The sequence below is a fragment of the Phaethon lepturus genome, unplaced genomic scaffold (assembly GCF_000687285.1).
Source record: "Phaethon lepturus isolate BGI_N335 unplaced genomic scaffold, ASM68728v1 scaffold10803, whole genome shotgun sequence".
Taxonomy (NCBI): Eukaryota; Metazoa; Chordata; class Aves; order Phaethontiformes; family Phaethontidae; genus Phaethon; species Phaethon lepturus.
The window spans coordinates 321-18,876 of record NW_010531227.1 but is presented as its reverse complement, the minus strand read 5'-3'; the positions used below and the strand labels follow the sequence as shown (position 1 = coordinate 18,876).

Here is an 18,556-nt window from a genome sequence, read left to right as displayed (position 1 = left end):
ATATGCGTCCTAAAAGGAATATCCAATGTAAAGGCATTACTTAGGTCAGCTATAAGCCTAAGCTCTAGGCAGAAGTACACACCAGCCAGTTAGTCCAGTCCCCAAAGCACTCCTAGGGCTATGTCTAAAGATGGGAATGAATTAACATCACATCTTTTGATTCTAGTCTATTGCTCAAAAGGTTCATAGTAAAAACTTTCAAATGAAGTCAACTGTCCAAGAAACATCCTGAATGCAGAATTCACACAAACTTGAGGTATACAAAAGACATTAAATATTTACTATAATTACAGCAGTTTTACACAGGAAAGTTAAAAATTTAAAAATATCCCAGTTTTTGGATTAATGATTTTCCTTCATTAACAGTTGGTCAGTAGGTCCCTGGGATATCTGTCGGCACCTTTAAGAGTTCTTCAACTTCTTCTTGTAAAGCCTCAGCTTTTTCACTCAGCAGCATCTATAATGGAAAAAAATATTAGGAAATGAATACAAGCATTAGCTATAACTGTTAGATCAGTTAAAACACCAATGTTTCTTTCCAAACTTGCATCTGGTCTGCAAAAATCTGCTGCTGCTCATGGAACCACAGTGCCTTTGCCTCAAAGGACTAACATTTTCACAAGTACTACCACCAACATTTTTTACTGTTTAGTGTACACCCATATGAAAAACACTAACATAAAAATTCATATAGTACACAGCTGTTTCTCAGTTCTGCCATCACATAATACAGAACATTTAACAGAACATAAACAGTTTTGTCTAGAACTGTTAACAAGAGCATTTTTAACCTTAAACATTTGTTTTCCATGTTGGAATAAATATAAGTTGTGTCTGCCAAGCTGCCAATTTCTTGCTTTACACAAAATTTCTTACTACAGCATTTTACATCAGAACGCCCAATATTAGCAACTGTTTAATCTACTGCCCTGAGCTGTCTGTTGCTGGCAGTCAGAGTGTAACAGTCCCTCAGTAGCATGCAAGTACTCTTCTAACTTCCCAGTTAGGGGAAACTCCATCAGTTTAATACCTGAGCACAAGAGTAAGTTAGATTGCTAGATCTGGCACTGATACAGATGAAGAATCTGCATATAACCCTTTCTTTTGGCTCACACAGCAGCAAAAAAAGCAGTAAGGAGCCTGCAACAACATTAAATGGCCATGACCTTTCAAGCACATAAACCCCAAAGTTAGTACTTTTACTCTGTGAGAATATACAAACCAAGACTCCATTATTGACTGCATCATTTTTACACCAACCACCCATTTGTTTACTCTAGGTATTCCCTTACTTTACCAAAAGCTTGCTATTTTAGCAGCATCAAACATGAAACCGATGCCGTTGCAACAGCAGATTAATGGAGATTGAGGAGAGAAAATACTACCACTTGATAAATAATATACTTCCTGTATTTTTTTGTTTAGGCACAACTCAACATATGTTACAGATACTTTCCCTTGGATTATTTCTGTGTGCTTAAGGCACTAAGTGTGCCTTAGAGGCAGATATTAAGTGAAGGTCCTTCTTATGATGCATATTCAAAGTGGAAAACAGTAAGAAAGGGAAGAATAACAGGGCATGACAAAAGCAACCTAAATACGTCCGGTTAACCCTATACCTTGTTGGTTTCCATTTCTGCAATCCTGAAAATCCTGTTCTTTTATCACAACTACCACTAGGAATTTCTGTAAGGTAAGTCCCAATGTGTTGGCAGAATTGAGCCTTTTCAGTTACGACTCAGCATAGAGATCAAGGTAGTCATTTAATTCCCACATTTCATCAGACAAGCTGTCAAACATTGCTGCCCTTTGCCTCCCCTCTGACAAGCAAAACACTCCACTATCCTGTATGTAAAAAACTGCTTGAAGAAAAGTTTAAGTTTGCCTGTCATTCAGGAGCATGAAGATCAGCAATTTCTCAATTCATTACCTCTAACCATATTAGATAAATGATATTCTCAAAAAATATTTCAATATATTCTCAGCACAGATCAGTACTTGGATCACAAATGTCCACTAATGCCTCTACTAGTAAATGGAATCCTTCACTTTTAATGTCATTCAAACATCCACTTTTGACATACTGAAGTTTTGAAGCAGGTTTTTACAACTTTTTTTTCTAACTTACCTTTGCAGATGAAACTATTTGTTTGGCTTGACATCGTGACAAGTGCTCAATCATCTTGACCAGAGTTTCTGGATTTGCATTAGCCAAGTGTGCTAAAGTTTTGTACCCTGCATTATAAAGCTGTTTTGCACGTGCCTGCAAGCCCAAAATGTGTTAGATTATTAGAACAGGCAATAAGAATTACCATTAAGTGCAAATCTCTGCACCAACCTCAAACGTTTCATCTTTGCATATCAATCCAATTCTAAGAACATGAATACTCACCAAGAGTCTTTACTCCCCAAAAATACAGCTTCACCCCTAAAGTCTACCTCCCAATACAATCTTAGCCAGCTCTTAGGAACCCATTAGTCATTATTTTCTCTGAGCCTAGATGATACTGACTACCATCCTCTTCTGTTATGTTTTCTGCATTCACTGTCACTGACAGGAATGATTGTCTCACATTCTTTGGAGGTGTCTAAGTGAAAGAAAGGCTGGTTTTATACAATTATTTTTTCACAGAACAGAGCTTTCACAAAATTCCAGAAAAGACTATACTTTCCTGTTTCAATCTTACAAATATTTTTTCCTTCAGTATCACAGCATCTTCTTCATTTCCCTAGTTTTGTGCAGTCATGGCTGTGAGCTCACATATACAGGACAGATACACATCACAGGAGAGATTCTCTGGAATTTGATTATCACCAGTGTAAGGGAGTGTCAATTACCTGCTTCTCATCTTGGTTTGATCCTGTTTAAGGTAGCCAAGCAGTATTTGCTTAACAGAGGGTTTCTGGGCAAACATTTCTTTTGCAAGACAGATACTGCTAGAACTTTACAAAGTTTAAAACAAAAAGCATTTCTACACTAGCAATGGAGGGTAATTTAGTATACCCAAGGCTTTAGTATCCCGAGTTATGAAATAATAACCTTTTGATGAACAAGCGTTACACCGCCAAACATTTGGTCAATTACCTTTTGGTTTTAACCCTGACCTCTTTTAAAGACAAGGAGTAGAAAGACATTTATTTGATGGCATATGTGGGGGGTTTTTTTAGTATGCAACGGGCAATGGCTTACAATATATTATCTTCCTCCATGGTAGCTGAGGACTACGTATGTTCATTGATGTGAAGCAGGTGTCATTAATTTCACCAAAAATAATCACTAATTGCCAGCAAATATTTTCTGTGCTCTATTTGGCTGTTATATGCACAGTATGACCAATGATATAGAATCCTTCCCCACTAATAACTTAAATCTCATTAAAAGGTTTTAGATTGCTCTTTGAAAACTTGTGCAAGTACATGTGCAGAAAATAATTTTTGCTTTCAATACAGTAACCTTAAGATTGATTGTATCATTTCCTCCACAGATATCTAAGCAAATCACATCTGTTCAAGATGAGAGCCTACCTGCTACAAATATCAGCTGTTGGTATAGTTTTAACTCCAGTGCAGAAGTACCTTGGTGATACCAATAACTTTGAGGAGCCATCTTTAAAATACAACTTCAGCAGAATCATGCTGTCCAAGGTGTTTTTGCCCTTAACACAGAAATGCTCCCAGAGTGAGCCATGAAAAAAAAACTATTTACCTTTTGCATCCAATTCAGAAAATTTGATATATACAAAAAAGCCATTAGGCTCTGTGTCTTCATCATTGTTTAGCTTCTCAGAATAAAAGCTTACTGACACTAGATTCAATGTTTTGCTGACAAACTGATTCTAGAGTAGGTTGGACAGACAAGTTAGATAATTTTGCAGTGAGGTCCAGTGTTTACTTATAACCTCGCACTGAAGCCCAAAATGATTTTCTATTTTAATAGGAGTCTTTGATTCAGAGACCGGTTAAGTTTCTTATTTAAAACACATGCAGCACTGCAAGTGATTGTAAAAGCCTAAGTTCCCAACAGGACTTCATGTATTTCTGTGATGATCTTCTAACAACTAAAAATGTAAATCCTTATTCCTCTTTACTCCCATGAACTGAAGAATCCTTACCACAAAAGAAACCTGGACTCTGTATTCCAACTGAGTATACAGCTAAATTATTGTCCAAATACAGCATTTTCACTGTTGCTGTGGTAGCAGCCAGAAGAAAGACAGTATTGGCTCCAGCTCATATTTCTCCAGACCATTTCTTCCCCAACCCCTAGGACTGTTGTGGGATATCTGCGCTATGCCAAATTCTCGATTAAAAAAACTAGCTTGGTCTTCCAGATATACTTGAAACAGTATACATTTAGCATAAAAGTTTATATTTAAAAAACTCAAAGCCAGGTTTACTAACCTCTAGAACCCCTGCTACCTCCATCAGAGGGATGAGTTCTGTCTTAACACAGTATGTCAACTGCTTGGTAAGTTCTGTCAGCAAGGCTTTATAAACCCAGAATTCTTCCAGTTCCTGTAGAAATAAAGGTTACTAAAAATCAGACTTTAAGTTCTGTATTTGGGGGGTATGACTGACAAGAGCTCTGCTATGACAACAAGCATGTATTTGGCTTTTAGACAGGGGAAGCACTATTATTTCTAGTTATCATTTCAGCTAGTTGCAAAGTTGTACTCAGCACTCTTCAGCTGGACATCCCAAAGTTGGGGCAGTTCTGAAGGATAAGCAATGCATTATTTCAATAGAGGAAAAAAACTCAACAGAACAAGTCAGCTCTTTTCCTGAGATGACATTCCACAGCCAGATGGCCTTACCTCCAAGAGAAAGGTAAAACTGTCATTTGTTTCACCAACAGCACTGACACTGATCAACACCCTGTACACTTTGTATATTTTCACATTCTTAGTGCAATAAAGCTTACTTTGAATATGAGAAATATCACTGTACAAGCATGCTTTTCTGAACAGGAAAAATACTTTTGAGGAGGAAAGGTAAAAAACCAGTTTTGCACAGGGAAGACAAAATACAACACCTGTGTTGAGCTCTAATGTAAGAGAACAAAACTCCAGATTTTGCAAAATCAATCCCAAAGAATTTATTGGAATTCATTTAACACACTACCTCACAGAAATGTAGAACACAGGAGGCGAATGAGGCAGCTGAATTAAGGAGATTTTGCACATATCCTCGGGACATATTAAATTTCTCTGAAACGCTCCATATATTGGTCTCTTTCAGCAGGGTATAAAGGACAAAAGACAGGTAGAGCCTTTTTACCACAGCACTATCCACGTTCTAGGAATAAAGCAGATTAGAATTCAGAGCCAACATCACATTCAAGATATTCTGTTAGTGCTACGAGGAAATTCTTTTCATCTCTACTCCTTCACATCTCAAACATGTCTATATTATACCCAAAGACATTAAACAACATTAAGAAAACCAATGAGGTTAAAAGAACCTTAATAAATAGGAACAGTAATAAAGAACACTAGCAGAAAAATTATCTAGAATTCGTAAATAATCAAATGAAATGACTAAACTGTCATCTTATGTATGATAAATCTCCAGCCTACCTTTCTGATGGCTTGACCAGAAGCCTTTTTTGTGATAAAGCTTTCAGGTACTCCCACAGTGTCCGCTACTTTTTGCTCTGCTGCACTTAGCTGGTTGAACTAAAGTAAGATTGACTACAGTCAAGATTATTTATTAACAACTCATTAGAAGTTACAAGTGTTACAAATCAGAAGAGCTGCAGACAATGTGAATATGCTCTATTTAGCTGTAAAAAAATAATTCACAAATTTGTATAATACCAATACCACTGGCAGACAGATAATTTGCTTTCCCTCTTCCTCTGTGAAGGACAAGCTTTCATTCTTTTTCACATTGAACTCCACTGGTTTGGAAATACATTTACATTATATGTTCTGCTGATAAACTTCTGGCATGCATACATATGAAGTTTTTCTTTTTATAAATGAATAGCCTACTCTAGTATTAAGGTGCACACAGTTTTCTTACATCCCTTGGTAAAAATGCCTACTCGTATATTTAAGATTCAAGATGAACTGGTTAAAAAGCCTGGGCAACTAAATCACTTTTAAGTGCTCAAATATTTTTTCCAAGAAATGTCATCAACATTAAAGTATCTCCTGGATTTAATGTCTTCCCCAAATGGTGATCAAAAGCTGTTCAGGCTTAACAATTTCTCTGGAGACTCCAGAATAGGATTCTTTTTATAAAGAATTTTCAGGTATTTAGTTCTCATACTATAGAAAACACCAGTATGTTACTCCAAGTGAAATGTTTGTCAGTGTCTCTATATAGTAGTCACTAGACTAGTACTATAGTCACTAGACAGATCTGCAGCTCCTTTACCTACTTTGAATTATCTGTAACTGTCCATCTCCAAACACCCCATTTTAACAATATTAAACAGATTTTAGCGCTACTGCTAGTACACAACACTTCAGAGAAAAGGGAGTAGTTGAATTATGGGTGGATCTTACAGGGTGTGGAAGACTGTGCAAGGATAGGGGCTGCGCTGCTAAGGCTACATACTACTACATAAACACTGTAGTCTGTAGGATGGTATTGGTCACAGTGTGATAGTTGCAATCATGGTTGGAGTTAAGCATTAGACTCAGAGATCAAAGATTAAGACTTATCATTTTCCAGTGGATTCTGCTCCCTAAATTACAGATTAAATCAGTGAGCATCAGAAGGTAAATATGGCTTTTGATTAATTGAATAGTGGTTTTCTTCCAAAACTACAATGATGTGGTTACATATAACCAGTTTATAGGAAAGTCCTGCTTAAAATTAACCAGACTCTGGTGATAGCAAGGCTAGCATGAAGGTTAGAAACAGGATTTGGAGTACTGGCAACTCAAGAGATGTATTTCATGCCACTGTTTCCCCCCAACAGGGTCAAATATTATAAAAATTATAATATTTTTAATAATATAATAAAAAAGAGAACTTAGGTTTTTATGCAATACAGGAAAGTACTTCTGCCCTGTGACTGAAAATAAAGTAGCATATCCTAATTTTTCAATCAAATTGTTACCCCACTATCTACATTTCCTATGTGTATAAACTTACCTAAAGTTTAATAAGCAGGATTACTACATGACCCAATGCATGTTTGCTAGTAAATTCTCACCTGTCTCAAGTATATCATCCAATCTGGGCTACAGTTAGAAGTCATATCATATGGAGTTGCCAGATACAGAAGATGAAGATTGCTCTCAAGAATGAGCCCTTCCAAACCTTTCTTCAATTCTCTGTAAAGAAGATTGCAGTATGCCAAGTCTATAGACCCTATAATAAGCACACAATGTATTGCAATTTTAAACAGGCACATAGAGTTAAGTGTAACAGACTTTAACATAGAGTCAAGATTTCCTTTATCTTCCGCACAAGCTTGTTATGCCATCTAAATTGAAAAGAAATATCTGTAACCTGAGTAATTGCTCTAAGCTAACATGAGCAGTTGAAACAGAACTGAGGAAAGGCAAACATCAATTGCTGTGTATTTCCATTCTCTGTGTGGTTTTGGAGTGTTTGTTAATTTGACTTGGCTTTCATGAAATCCTGGAACAATGTCATAAATTGAAGGAATCTTTCAGAGATTCGTCCTATTCCAATTGTGCGCCATACCCCATATCTTTATGCTATGACAGGAAAACAGAACTTCCTAATATACTCTTTATTACAATTGTTCTACATGTCATGTTTCTTTTCCCTCTTAAGCTTTCTCTCTAGGTCAAGAAATCCTCTGTTCACAATACCTGTCCATAACAATTAATTCTAAAACAAGGGCATGAGCCATTTTGATTATAATCACTAAATCAAATATTTAAATCATTTGGGGGGGGGGTACAGTTCTGGTTTTACTCCCATTGTGACCAATGTTACACTTCATTCCCATCATGTTCAGTCATGCACTACTTGTTTGTTCCCATTTTCAGTCCAGCACATCATTTGGCAATCAAAACTGTCTCTGCGACTTTTCACTGCATTTTCAGACTGAAGATTGGAAAACATATCAAATTGAGATGAGGCTGAGATGAAAGGGCTTGTTGAAATAAAGACTATAATGAGAATGAAAAAATCTTACCTTTATATGTAGCTTTACCCAATGGTGTGACTGTTAGTGTACATTTGGAATTGTGATCCTTCTCAGATACTCTTCCTTTTAGAAGTCCTTTTTCTATTAGACTTTCCAGTCCATCTTTAATTGTCTCTGAGAGGCTCTTCTCTTTAGACAGCAGCTGTTGCTGAACACCCAGCAATGTACTGCACATAAAATTGTTGATTTCCTCATGGGTAACTGCTATCTGCATCAGTTTTGCAAGCGATTAGAATATTTAAAGGTGTTGTTTCACATAACACATTTCATAAGGTATATGAAAAAAATTACTGAATAGAAAAGCGGTCTGATACCCTGTTAATGTGTTTCTACAGAAACACATGACAACGAATAGAATGATAGACAGTCTATGATGGATCTGATGGGACTGCTCTCCATCTGTTCTATTATTCTAGCTACTGCATGACATTAATTTGTGTCCACTGTTTCTATTTGTATTTTGAATGAAGTATCAGAAATGGAAATATTATTCACACTGTTAATGTATAAGATACAAGATAGAATTCTGACTTTTACACATAAGGAAATTGTCAAGTTACATGATTACTTGATAACCGAGTTAAATAAAGACTAATCAAATCTTTGCCCTTCTTATCTGATTAGAAGCTGTTCTGAACTTGTAGCCAATCTGTTTCAAAAGTCTGTTTTTTCTATAGAATCAACAGATAAGATTTTCTTTGCATTCCCAAGCACTTAAGTTACTCACAGAGAAGAGTTAACCTGATACCTTCAGTCCAACCAAAGATAACAACAGGCTCTGCATTCCCTTGGTCAACTCCAGCAGAAGATTGCTGTAACAATTCTCCAAAGGACTGTTAACTAAATCCCGAACCTAAAAAGAAGAAATATATTAGTTCAGGGAAGACATCTATGCATTAGTTTTACACTTTCCAAGAATACTGACATGCATGATTCAGCTTACAAAGAAACTAAGTGTAGACATCAAGGTTACAGTTCACATCTGAAAACAAACTACATATAGGTAGTTTATAGGTATTATTACGGAAGTCAAATACTTGCAACATTAAGAAGTGAACAAAAATTAAGCTAGGCAGCTCAGCTCCTCCTCTTGATATCAACAGCTTATTGTAGCAATTTAAATTACCAACAGGTTTGTAAAAATTACCAAATGTTTGTCTTTTTCTTGCACTATAAGAATACTTTCTCCAGCACTGTCAATACCAGCTCGACCAGCTCTGCCAATCATTTGTTTATACTGGTTCTTCTTCAGGAAGTCATTAGCAACATAAGGAGCTCTTAGAATAACCCTGTAAAGAAGTCTTTAGTCAGTTATGCTTTATATTAAAATTACTAAGGCAGCAATAAAATTTTACAAATGCATTCTTCATATACAGCTCTTGCTTAGTAACTAATAAAAATCAAATGCACCTGTTTGAACAGATGTGTAAGTCAACCAGGAAAACGTTTAATAATTTAAGGTTTATTGAATAAGCCATGTTTATTATGTTCTGCAGAACCTTTGGAACTAGTCTTTACATCTACGCAAAGACCTGAGTTTAAGAGTGAAAATCGCTGAGAAATAAAATAAACCCTACTAAAAATCATAAGCAACACTGACCCTGTATCAGTTATGCTAGAAAGACACCACTTGTCTGTCTGATTTTTTTTCCTCCCCTCAAATGCATTATTCCAACATACATGCACACAACTGGATTCTTAGCAAACAGTCTTTGGTCATGCAGAGTAGGGTGCCCATAGCATCAGCACTTGTATAAGAAAAGACAACACATTTTTGTGTTAAAACATAGTCAAACTGTATCTCCTTAGAAAGGATTTATTTTACAATTTAAACACTGTTCTTCAGGCAATAGCTAAAGAAACGACCATAAATTCCTTATTCTTCTAGCTAACATTATGAAAATATCGAAGCATTTCCTCAATTTATTCAAATTTTCCTTAATCCATTTAGATAAGTGCTCTTCAGCTATGCATTATGAGGGACTTGCTACTGATTGACATTTCCTATGTAAAAACTTTGCAGTCTTGTGTCCTGAGTTGAACACAAAATCCCTTATGCTTCCAATTTGCTAGCAAAAGCAGAAACATACTTTAAATAGCTCTGAAACTTCCAACTTGTTAAAGCAATTTTTTTACAAAGCAAAAAATCAATGCAACAATGAAATATGTTTCCGTTACCAACCTTCTAGCTGGCAGGTTGACTCCAGCAGCTAAAGTAGCTGTGCAAGCAAGCAGACACAGGACACCTGTAGAATATGCTTCCTCTATACTTTTTCTTTCATCATTTGTAAGACCACTATGATGATAGGCAATGCCAAAAGGGATCGTTTGCTTCAGAACAGGACAGACACTTCCATTTCCAATATTTTTTAGGTTCTTGATAAGATCTTGTTTCTCTTCCTCCCTGTGAGCTCTAAATTCTCTTGAGGAAGAAAAGAATTTCTTTAGACTTTGATCAATCACTACCTACTTTAAAAAATAGAGACATGCTTACTGTCTATTTCTGTTCACTATGCATTCCTCTAACATCTAGGTTGGAGAAATAATTATTTCCAGTAACTTTAAAATAACAATACAAAGGAGTGATTATGTTGCAGTAGAACTCTTTTCTTGTCTGTAAGCACAGGTATAAAAGGGATGAAACACTCACTGGGTGTGCGTATCAAGTGCACTGAAGAAAGGAAATACGGCCAGTATCAGCTTCTAGTAAAGATTATAGGTACATCAGAAACAGTTTCAATTTTGATAGCAGGGATTTTGTTTATTTTAAATTTTATGTAGAAAGAATTACATTCACTTTGCTAGAACATGATGAGTTGATCAAATCACACTTAAATGAAACCAAACATAAGCCCTTCTTGAAGCCTGGTTTAGATTTTATAACTTATATTCACAAAGTAGCTATGGAACAGAGATCTACCAGTAACATACATAACCAATTATGAGGCTATAGAGAGAATGTTGATTTTCTAAGCTTGCAGAGACCAATGCCAAAGGGAAACAAGGTTAGATTAATTTAGTATGCTTTTCTTTTTTTCTTTATTATTTGTCCTCTAATAACCATTTTTTCAAAGAATAAGATTTTTTTTTGGTAAAACATTTGTTTAATGAGCCTTCATCATTTTGCTATCACTTAGGCAGCTGGCAACTTTACATTATTCCATATTCAAAGTATTTACTTCTGATCACCAGGGAAAGTCCCTTGCAAACTAGTGAAGATAAATCCTAAGTTCTGAACAATTACTCTGTATATAATTAAAAAATCATGACAGAAACTTACTTCTTGAGGTACTTGCACACCATTGAAGCCACATTTTCACAGTTCTTTTTAGTGGGACAAAAGATTAGGCAAGAATATTTAGGAATAACTTCAGTAACCAGTGCAATGATGTGGTCAGGATCTGCTTTCTCCAGATTACTAGAATACTATCATAAACACAGATTGACAAACATTTAAACTGAGAAATTAAGTCATAAACTAATTATTCAAGATTTGATCTCAACCTTTACTAGAATACTCCCATTTGCTTTAACATGACATAACTGCAAGATGTAGGATGAGCTCTTCTCCCAATCCCTTACCTGAAAGATAGCTTGAACTGAAAGATACATGGATGCAAGAATCAAATGCTTTGCTTTTTCCCCCTTAATACTTCAATTTCTTTTAGCAACACTATAGCGATGTTACTTGTGATACTGACAGTCTACCATAACACACATTTTTCTTTTTAAAGGCTGAAACAAATCCTTACAAGGCAGTAATAAGCTGACAAAACCCAAAAAAGATGTCTAAACCTTCTTTTAGTATCGCCTAAGGGTGATCAACTGTTGATAAAATGTACCCAAAAAACATAAAGCCTTGGGTATCTGGAATACTCAAACCCATTACTCTTCACGTGTCAAAATACTGAAGAAACCTCTACCTTAAGGAGCAGTAAATGAATGAAAATAAAAGTTAAGTGTTCAGTATTTTAAAGGCCTGTTTCCTCCCTGTGCTGGTTTTGGCTGGGATAGAGTTAATTTTCTTCACAATAGCTAGTATGGGGATATGTTTTGGATTTGTGCTGAAAACACTGTTGATAATTCAGGGATGTTTTCATTATTACTGAGCAGTGCTTACACAGAGTCAAGGCCTTTTCTGCTTCTCACCCCACCACACCAGCAAGGAGGCTGGAGGTACACAAGAAGTTGGGAGGGGACACAGCTGGGACAGGATATTCCATACCATATGACATCATGCTCAACATATAAAGCTGGGGGAAGAAGGAAGGTGGAGGACATTTGGACCAATGGCATTTGTCTTTTGAGGTAACCGTTACGTGTGATGGAGCCCTGCTTGCCTGGAGATGGCTGAACACCTGCCTGCTGATGGGAAGTGGTGAAGGAATTCCTTGCTTTGCTTGCGTGCGTGGCTTTTGCGTTACCTATTAAACTGTCTTTATCTCAACCCATGAGTTTTCTCACCTTTACTCTCCCAATTCTCCCCCCATCCCACTGCGGGAAGCAAGCAAGCAGCTGTGTGGTGCTTAGTTGCCAGATACATTTAAACCATGACACTCCCCAAAGTCTACCATTTTCCTTCCCATAGGTATTACAAATGAACTATCGTGTTTAAGTAATTTCTTTCGTAAAAGCTCTGTAAACAAATCAGTGTAAAAAATACATTCCATAACTATAGTTCAAAGAAACTATAAGCACTACGGTTTTACCTTGAAATTGAGGAGACGTGAAAAAGTAAAGCCATTTTCTGTTTTGCTGTCAACTGCATAAATGGTGTCTCGTATCTTTACGTATTCCTTTAATTCTACCTACGGAGATAAGCCATAAGCAGAAACTTTAGTTAAATTACCAAGTCTTCTGTAAAGATTAAGCAATTACTGATGTTCAGCTAATGTTTTTTTCTAAGCATCACATTTCATAGAACATACACACTTGCATGCACACAAGCACATACCCCACCCCATCAAAAACTTTTTAAAAAGTTGTTTTATTTGCCTTGAAAAAGTGTCTAATTATAATGAAGAATACAACAAATGTTATCTTCCATGAAGTATTCATAAACCATTGTCATGATAGCATCTGAACCAGTAGTCCAGATTCTAGTTATAGCAAATGAAGTGTAATGAATTATCACAGTAGCTGTAATTTAGAAATTGATTTAGTTAAAATGATACAAATGGCTTAACACAACAATATAAAGGTACTGGCCTTTGTGCATTTATAAGTGCATAGTGCTACTTATTGCATTGGTACAACTGCATGCAGTAGCAGGCATTATATGTCATTACAACATGAAATTAAGAACAAAAGCTGTGATATTATGCTAAATAGTTACACTATGATTTTAAAGCCAAGTATCTTCTTTACTAGTTTATGGTATCTTGTATACAGACCGGTCTAAAATTATTAGTATAGTACTCTGCTTGCAGGAACTTCTGCAGGTCTCCCACATTATTTAAAGTTGCACTCATTCCAATGATTTGCGTGTTTTCTGTAAAACAGAAGTGGAGATGAATTTATTGCCATGCTCACAATTTAAGACTTCTACTCAGTATTTAATTCATAAGTGTACTTCTTCATCGTTAGTCTTTTTAAATGCCAAAATAGCAGGTTTGAAGGGGGATATAGCTAAATATTTAATTGAGATGTAAACATTTAAAAAAGGAATCCTTCTCTATAGAAGTATTTAAATGGAATGGCTAAGGGGCTCCTATGAGGAAATGGAACACATCGGACAATGCTCAGGATTTCTCAGAGAAATATCAAAAAAGCTTCAAAAACACCTAGCCCATAATTACAGGGTCAACTAACACTTAAATGAGTAAACACTGTTAATGCATGGAGTCATGCCATGTTTTTCAAAAGCAGACAGAACACCACAAATCCAGAAAGCAAAAGCATGTCTTCTCTCTAGAGATGCCATCACTACAATATTTTAATAACATTAACTGCAGCCATGACTTACTACTAGTGTAAAGAATTTTTGCAAGAGTGATTTCCAGTGTCACTCCACGACTTCCCTCACCAAGCATATGCAGCTGTGCACAGAAGGGAAAAAGAAAATGCAAGAATTACTGAGTTAAGGGTATTTCTACACAGAAACCCAAATAATGTAGTCCTAAACAACTATTACAGAGATGTCTTTGTTGGGCTTCCTCATTATATCCCTCTGGTAAATTCTGACTGCTAAGCTCCTTCCGGAAGCATAGCCTCACTGAAACAACATTTAAGAATCACTGAAAAACAGACCTGAGAGCAAACATAGATAACAAGATTTACCTTCCATTAACTAGACCATAACTGACACAGTAAAGCCCTGACAGTAAACAGTCAGTGTGGAGATCTTTGTATTTACCAGCCTAAAGCAATTCTAACCTTAAACTAAAAAACAGTGAGAACTGTGTTTTAAGCAACACTTACAGTGGCAGTTAAAATAAGAATTTTTCTTGCAGCCAGCTACTACCAGAAAAAGTTAATTCTTAAGCTGCCTTTGGTCTAGAAGCTACTATGTTAAAGTAAGGTCAGTCAGGCTGGAGCATTCCACAAACTAAACATCCCTGTTAGATACCCCTGGTATCAGCACAGGCTGGGGATGAAGGGATTAAGAACAGACCTGCCAAGGACTCAGGGGTACTGGTGGATGAAAAGCTGGGCAGGAGCTGGCAACATGCACTCGCAGCCCAGGCCAACAGCACCCTGGGCAGCATTAAAAGCAGCATGGCCAGCAGGTTGAGGGAGGGGATTCTGCCCCTCCACTCCACTCTGGTCAGACTCCACCTGCAGTGCTGCATCCAGCTCTGGGGCCCCCAACATAAGAAGGACATGGACCTGTTGGAGCGGGTCCAGAGGAGGGCCACAAATATGATCAGAGGCTGGAGTACCTCTCCTGTGAGGACAGGCTGAGAGAGTTGGGGTTGTTCAGCCCGGAGAAGAGAAGGCTCTGGGGAGACCTTACTGCAGCCCTCCAGTACTTAAACGGGGTTTATGAAAAAGATGGGAACACACTTTTTTAGCAGGGACTGTTGCAATAGGACAAGGGGTAATGGTTTTAAACTAAAAGAGGGCAGATTTAGACTAGATACAAGGAAGAAATTTCTCACAATGAGGGTGGTGAAACAGTGGAACAGGTTGCCCAGATAGTAGATGCCCCATCCCCAGAAACTTTCAAGGTCAGGCTGGACAGGGCTCTGAGCAACCTGATCTACTTGAAGATATCCCTGCTCATGGCAGGAGGGTTGGACTAGATGATCCCTGGAGGTCCCTTCCAACCCAAACTATTCTATGATTTTATGTTACACATGTGATTCAGCCCTACAGTCAACCCTTAGTAACACAACTCAGCCACATCACTACAACGCACAATATAAGGCAATTCTCACAGTCAAGTGTTACTAAATATTTTTCTTTTTTATGTTTCATTTAGTCATTATTAGTACCAAAGTCTCACAGTTCCACATTTAGGAGTTAAATTCTGGGATTCATAAGATACATTCCATGTGCTTAAAATTATTTATGTTTTTTTCTAATCCATTAGAGGTGTCTAATTCACACGTAGTTACTAAGTAATTCACCATCAACCACTAACACAGTAGATTACTCAATATAGAATCTATTGTCCTGATATAGCAACAAATGCTTCAGTTAAAGAAAAAATAACTTTCAATACTACGGATTTATATACTGATGCAGAAAAAAAAACTTAGCTAAGTAGTCATAATTTAATGATAAACATGCAAAGCAAAATCAAGTAATCAAAAAACTGCTCTTTGCTAATAATTGCATATTACAAATATAAAAAATGCATTTTATAGATCAGAGTAAGTGTAGCATACCTCATCTACTACAACCAGACCTAGATCATCAAGTCTTTCTGTTTCAATTAAGGAATTCACTAGAGCATGTGCTTTTTCTATAGTAGCAATATAAAGAGACTTTTTTATTTTCCTCTTGATTGGTGGAAACCTTCCTTTGCTTCCTGCATATTCTTCAACCAGGAAACTCAATTCTATTCCAAAACTCGACAAACCCCTAACCTATAAAAAAAGCAGAACAAACTCATGCTCATTTTGGATTTCAGAGCTTCTTCAAGAATTCAACATGCATATAATCAACCCACACCACAATCAACTGTCTGAATTAGTGAAAACATATTAGCTATGACTACCTTTTCCAACTGCAAAGCTGAAGTTCTTACAAGTATTATCAAGCTTGGGCTACATCTGTTCTATAAGATTACCCTTTCCTTTAGATAAAATATTGTTTTTTATTTCAAGACCATTTCTTTAGCAAGTTGGGCAGAACAGAACCAAGACTGCAGAACTATATATGATGTTGCAAAAAGCTATTATTTCAAAATTTAGCACACCAACTCAGCATCTTCACCTCACAAATTAAGTCTGTTTTATTATGAAATTACTGACCCTCAGAGCAGCATTTAGGAGAGAAGTCACTCACTTCCTCTCCCTATATTTATGAAAAACAGTTTGCTAAAGTTGGTATTAAAGCCAGGCAAGTAACAAGGCATATCAGAAAAGATAAGCAGTATTAGAAATACCATATCCAGACCTTTTCTTGGACGATGGCAACATATGGCAGAATCATAAGAACATCTTTCTGCCTGCAGAGTAATTCTTGGAGAATTATTATTTCAGCCACAAGTGTTTTTCCACCACTGGTTGGCAATGAGTATATTAAATTCTTTCTTTGTTGTAGACATTCTAACATTAAGCAATCATGCTGCCATTCTGTAAAATTAAAAAAAGAATTATTAGCAACCCCCAGGGGCATGTTAATTGATATCAAAATGCCTATACTTCATATAAAATACTTTAAACCTACTGTTTGAAAGTTTTTCTTCAATAAACTGCTAAAAGCTTTCAGTAATCAAGCCTTCCAAAGTATTCTATAAGACCTATCAACCTTTTCTGCCCATCTAAAACCAAAAATAACCACTTAAAACAAAACAGCCACTTTCCAACATGGTTTACATTAAACATTACCTTAAATATTTTTACAGTGTAACACATAAAACAGGCAACACTTCACTAGCAATTTTTTTTCCAACAAAGTGTTAGTTACATTACCATAAAGCATTTCAATCCCTCGAAATTGCCTGAAAAGATCTTTAACTTTGCTCGGTAATCCATAAAAAGGGCCTATATCAACAGAAGATGATTCAATGGTTTTCCTAGCAACACAAATCTCTTCAGACAAAACAGCTTCTTTAAGCTGCTTGGTTTTAGAGACCTGCAGAGTCTGGACTTTGGCATTTCCAGTCATAGCACTTTTCAGATGATCTTTAAGACTCTCAGCTTTAAGTAAATCACACTTAGAGTCTGAGAAAAAGTCAGCAGGCCTGCTCCTGTGTTCAGCATCAGGACAAAGAGATGGACTCCTGATTTTGTCTGAGGAAGAATTCACACATTTACTCCTCCTTTCTGGTACTGGAGATATTCTAGAACCAGAAGAAAGTTCATCCATTTTCTCAAAATACAAAAGCTGTGATGATGGCAAGTCATCTAAAACAGACTCAGTCAGTTCTTGATAGCTATCCACCACGTCATTTTCATTCATGTGGAACACGTCCTCTTTGTCAGCTTTAAGGTCAATCATATTTTCTGAAGTAGAAAAATTATCTTGCTTTTTCTGGTGAATTCCTAACTGAAGGTTCCCAAGTATGATGTCTCCAGCTGCTTTAATATGCATATTTTTATCCTGCAGGTATTTATGCTCTATATCATCAACTTGAGCTAACAGAGAATCATTTCCACAAAAGCTGTCATAGTCGCCAAACATATCTTCTTCACTATCATTGCAACACTGTAAAAACATAACAATGGGTATTAATACTCCAAAGCAACAACAAAGAAGGCAGCATAACCTGTACAGCACACACATCAGGTGCAAGTCATTTAACATCTTCCCCTACTTAACAAGAAAGTTAAGTGTTTTTCCGATGTTGGTTGTGTGCAAAACCTAGCTTGGCTTCTAAATGAATGCATGCTTTAACTCAGTAAAACTTAACCTACAAGTAGACATGATGCCTCTATAGGTACTAGGTAGTGATAAATTACTTAAAAGTTACTTTAAGCCAACACATACAAGGCAAGGCCCTCCCCGACCAACATCACGCAGGCGCGGTCCGGGCCAAGACACTCTCCCAGACGGCATCACCTTGCGCCTCGACGCCCAGCCCTAGAAGCCCGCCCGCACCCCGCCATCCCCATACCGGGGTCTCCGTCGGGGCCCCCTCGCCACCACAGCTCGGTCTCTTGCAAGCCACCGGCGAGCAGACGGCGCTAGGCTGCAGCAGAGCCCGGCTCCGCTTGCGGACAGAGCCAGGGCGGCTCTTCCTCCGCACCGCGAGGCTGGGCTCGGCCATCACCTCCCTCCCGGGCGAGTATCAGCCCTGCGAGGGGG

At 37.1% G+C, this 18,556-nt stretch overlaps 1 protein-coding gene across 1 annotated transcript; it reads right to left on the bottom strand.

Annotated features, from left to right (window-relative positions):
* Nucleotides 1-370: 370 nt before the first annotated feature.
* HELQ (helicase, POLQ-like) lies at nt 371-18,518 on the bottom strand. The gene is made up of 18 exons (XM_010284470.1): nt 18,366-18,518; nt 17,221-17,956; nt 16,692-16,881; nt 15,970-16,165; nt 14,103-14,175; nt 13,531-13,628; nt 12,847-12,945; nt 11,418-11,563; nt 10,320-10,559; nt 9,285-9,426; nt 8,886-8,990; nt 8,126-8,345; nt 7,169-7,326; nt 5,577-5,675; nt 5,122-5,295; nt 4,402-4,515; nt 2,129-2,263; nt 371-457 (listed from the first exon to the last, which is right to left on the bottom strand). The coding sequence occupies exons 1-18, from the start codon at nt 18,516-18,518 to the stop codon at nt 371-373; spliced, it is 3,165 nt and encodes a 1,054-aa protein (XP_010282772.1).
* Nucleotides 18,519-18,556: the final 38 nt, after the last annotated feature.

What these genes read in the sequence shown, in the direction of transcription:
- HELQ (XM_010284470.1), bottom strand. Translation starts at nt 18,518, where the DNA reads ATGGCCGAGCCCAGCCTCGCGGTGCGGAGGAAGAGCCGCCCTGGCTCT. An exon ending in TATCTTTGGTTGGACTGAAG is followed by an intron (nt 8,346 to 8,885) that starts GTATCAGGTTAA and finishes AAACTGATGCAG; the next exon opens with ATAGCAGTTACCCATGAGGA. An exon ending in AAATAGTTTCATCTGCAAAG is followed by an intron (nt 458 to 2,128) that starts GTAAGTTAGAAA and finishes TTTCCATTATAG; the next exon opens with ATGCTGCTGAGTGAAAAAGC.